The 1562-nt window shown below is 39.0% G+C and overlaps 1 protein-coding gene across 1 annotated transcript in view; it reads left to right on the top strand.

Moving 5' to 3' along the window:
- Nucleotides 1–1562, top strand: part of ccnp (cyclin P) — a gene marked incomplete at its 5' end in the record, with an annotated part of 11466 nt that overhangs the window by 2546 nt on the left and 7358 nt on the right. Inside the window, 1 exon segment of the mRNA XM_014019923.1 lies at nt 1134–1209. Coding sequence (XP_013875377.1) covers nt 1134–1209 — 76 coding nt within the window.

The following is a 1562-nucleotide window of genomic DNA, read 5'->3' as shown; positions in this document are numbered from 1 at the left end:
TACCTTAATTACAAACACCTGCTGATGTGACAACCACAAGCTGGTTTTGCAAACACATTTGAACTTGGTCCCATTTCATTCTGCAAATCCATGCTGCAATGACATGCTACATGGCAATGCACACTGATGATGATGCAGTGTGTGTGCTACAGAGCACACAACACATACTGTATTTTGTACATTTGTGTTCTGAAATGTAAATTTGTTGAGTGATTTTGCACTTCCTGGCCACAGTAAAAAGGAAAAATTACTACTTTTTAAATTTTAATTAAAAATAAGTATACTTTTTTAAATCCTAAAGGGAAATTGTTGTAACTCCTTGGTTTTTTCAAAGAGTTTAAGATCTGCTGTAGCGGTCCATCTTACAGTGGATCAAGATGGCACTCTACAACAGACTTCTAGAAGATCTGCAGCACCTTCCTGCAAACATTGAAGGCTTCGTCAACATGTACAGTCTCTGTCCCTCCTTGTAGACGGCTGCACTGTTGTGTCTCCGGTGCAGTCTTTGAGGTGAACTCCTCCACCAGCTTCTCTTCTCCCATGATAGAAATAGTGTTGGAAACGGAGCTACTCCACTTGCTGCCACCTTGAATTGTGCAATTCTAGAACACTTTAATTATAATGAAAATTAATAATAATAATAATTAAGATTATATTTTCACTATTTTATTTAAATAACCCATAGGTGCACTGTTTATGTTTTGTAAAAGCAATGGTTGCAAACGTTTGAACGCACTATCCCTGCCTGTTTCTCCACAGAATCCTCTGTTCGACGTGATGATGGGTCACGTATGAATAAATGAGTCAGGAGTTAAATTGAGTTGGGTGGGCCTCCATTCATAACCTCAGCATGCATCTGTTGCCCCTTCAGGCAGATGAGGAAAGCCTCATTTAGAACTCAGGCAAACATCTGGAGATCCCGGCAACGGAGACACCAGATGGTTGTTTTTATGTCTTATTTTCTTACCTTTTATCCCAGAATTATCTTCTAACTTGTTCCTGTTGACTGAAGTGATGCCCAGGAGAAAGACAAACTAGTTTAGATCAGCTGCCATTAACCCCTCACATCCTGCTGCAGCCCTTGGCTTGTCACCTTGTTCTTTATTAACATGTAGGGTGGTGTTTGCTCGCAGGAGAGGGGGCTGTCGGCACAAACCACTGAAGGCGTCATCGTGGGATTTCATGAGGACAGGACGGGCTCTGCTGGTGGTCAGCTTTCATTTTTACACCAAAATGTTTTTCATAACTGTTAGATGATTAAAATATCCAKAGTTGCACTTTTTGATTACGATGCCACAAAACAGGACATGGCCCATTTTTAAAGGGATGGTTTATTTGGAAGTGGTGTTCTGTGGATTTATTAGTAATCAATGTCTTACCTGCAGTAAGAATCACTCAGAACAGTTTCAGTTTAAAATATCAGGCAGAGGTTTTCTTGAACTCTCTTGGAGAATTTAACAGGTTGTCCAAGCMGCCAAATTCAAATTCAAAAAATTAATTCATTTCATTTTTAAATAAAAACAAAGAAAACATACTTTACAAAAAATACACAACTTATATTT

Source organism: Austrofundulus limnaeus, unplaced genomic scaffold (assembly GCF_001266775.1).
Source record: "Austrofundulus limnaeus strain Quisiro unplaced genomic scaffold, Austrofundulus_limnaeus-1.0 Scaffold236, whole genome shotgun sequence".
Classification (NCBI taxonomy): domain Eukaryota; kingdom Metazoa; phylum Chordata; class Actinopteri; order Cyprinodontiformes; family Rivulidae; genus Austrofundulus; species Austrofundulus limnaeus.
Note: the sequence above shows the minus strand (reverse complement) of the source record. Positions and strands in the feature narration are given on the sequence as shown.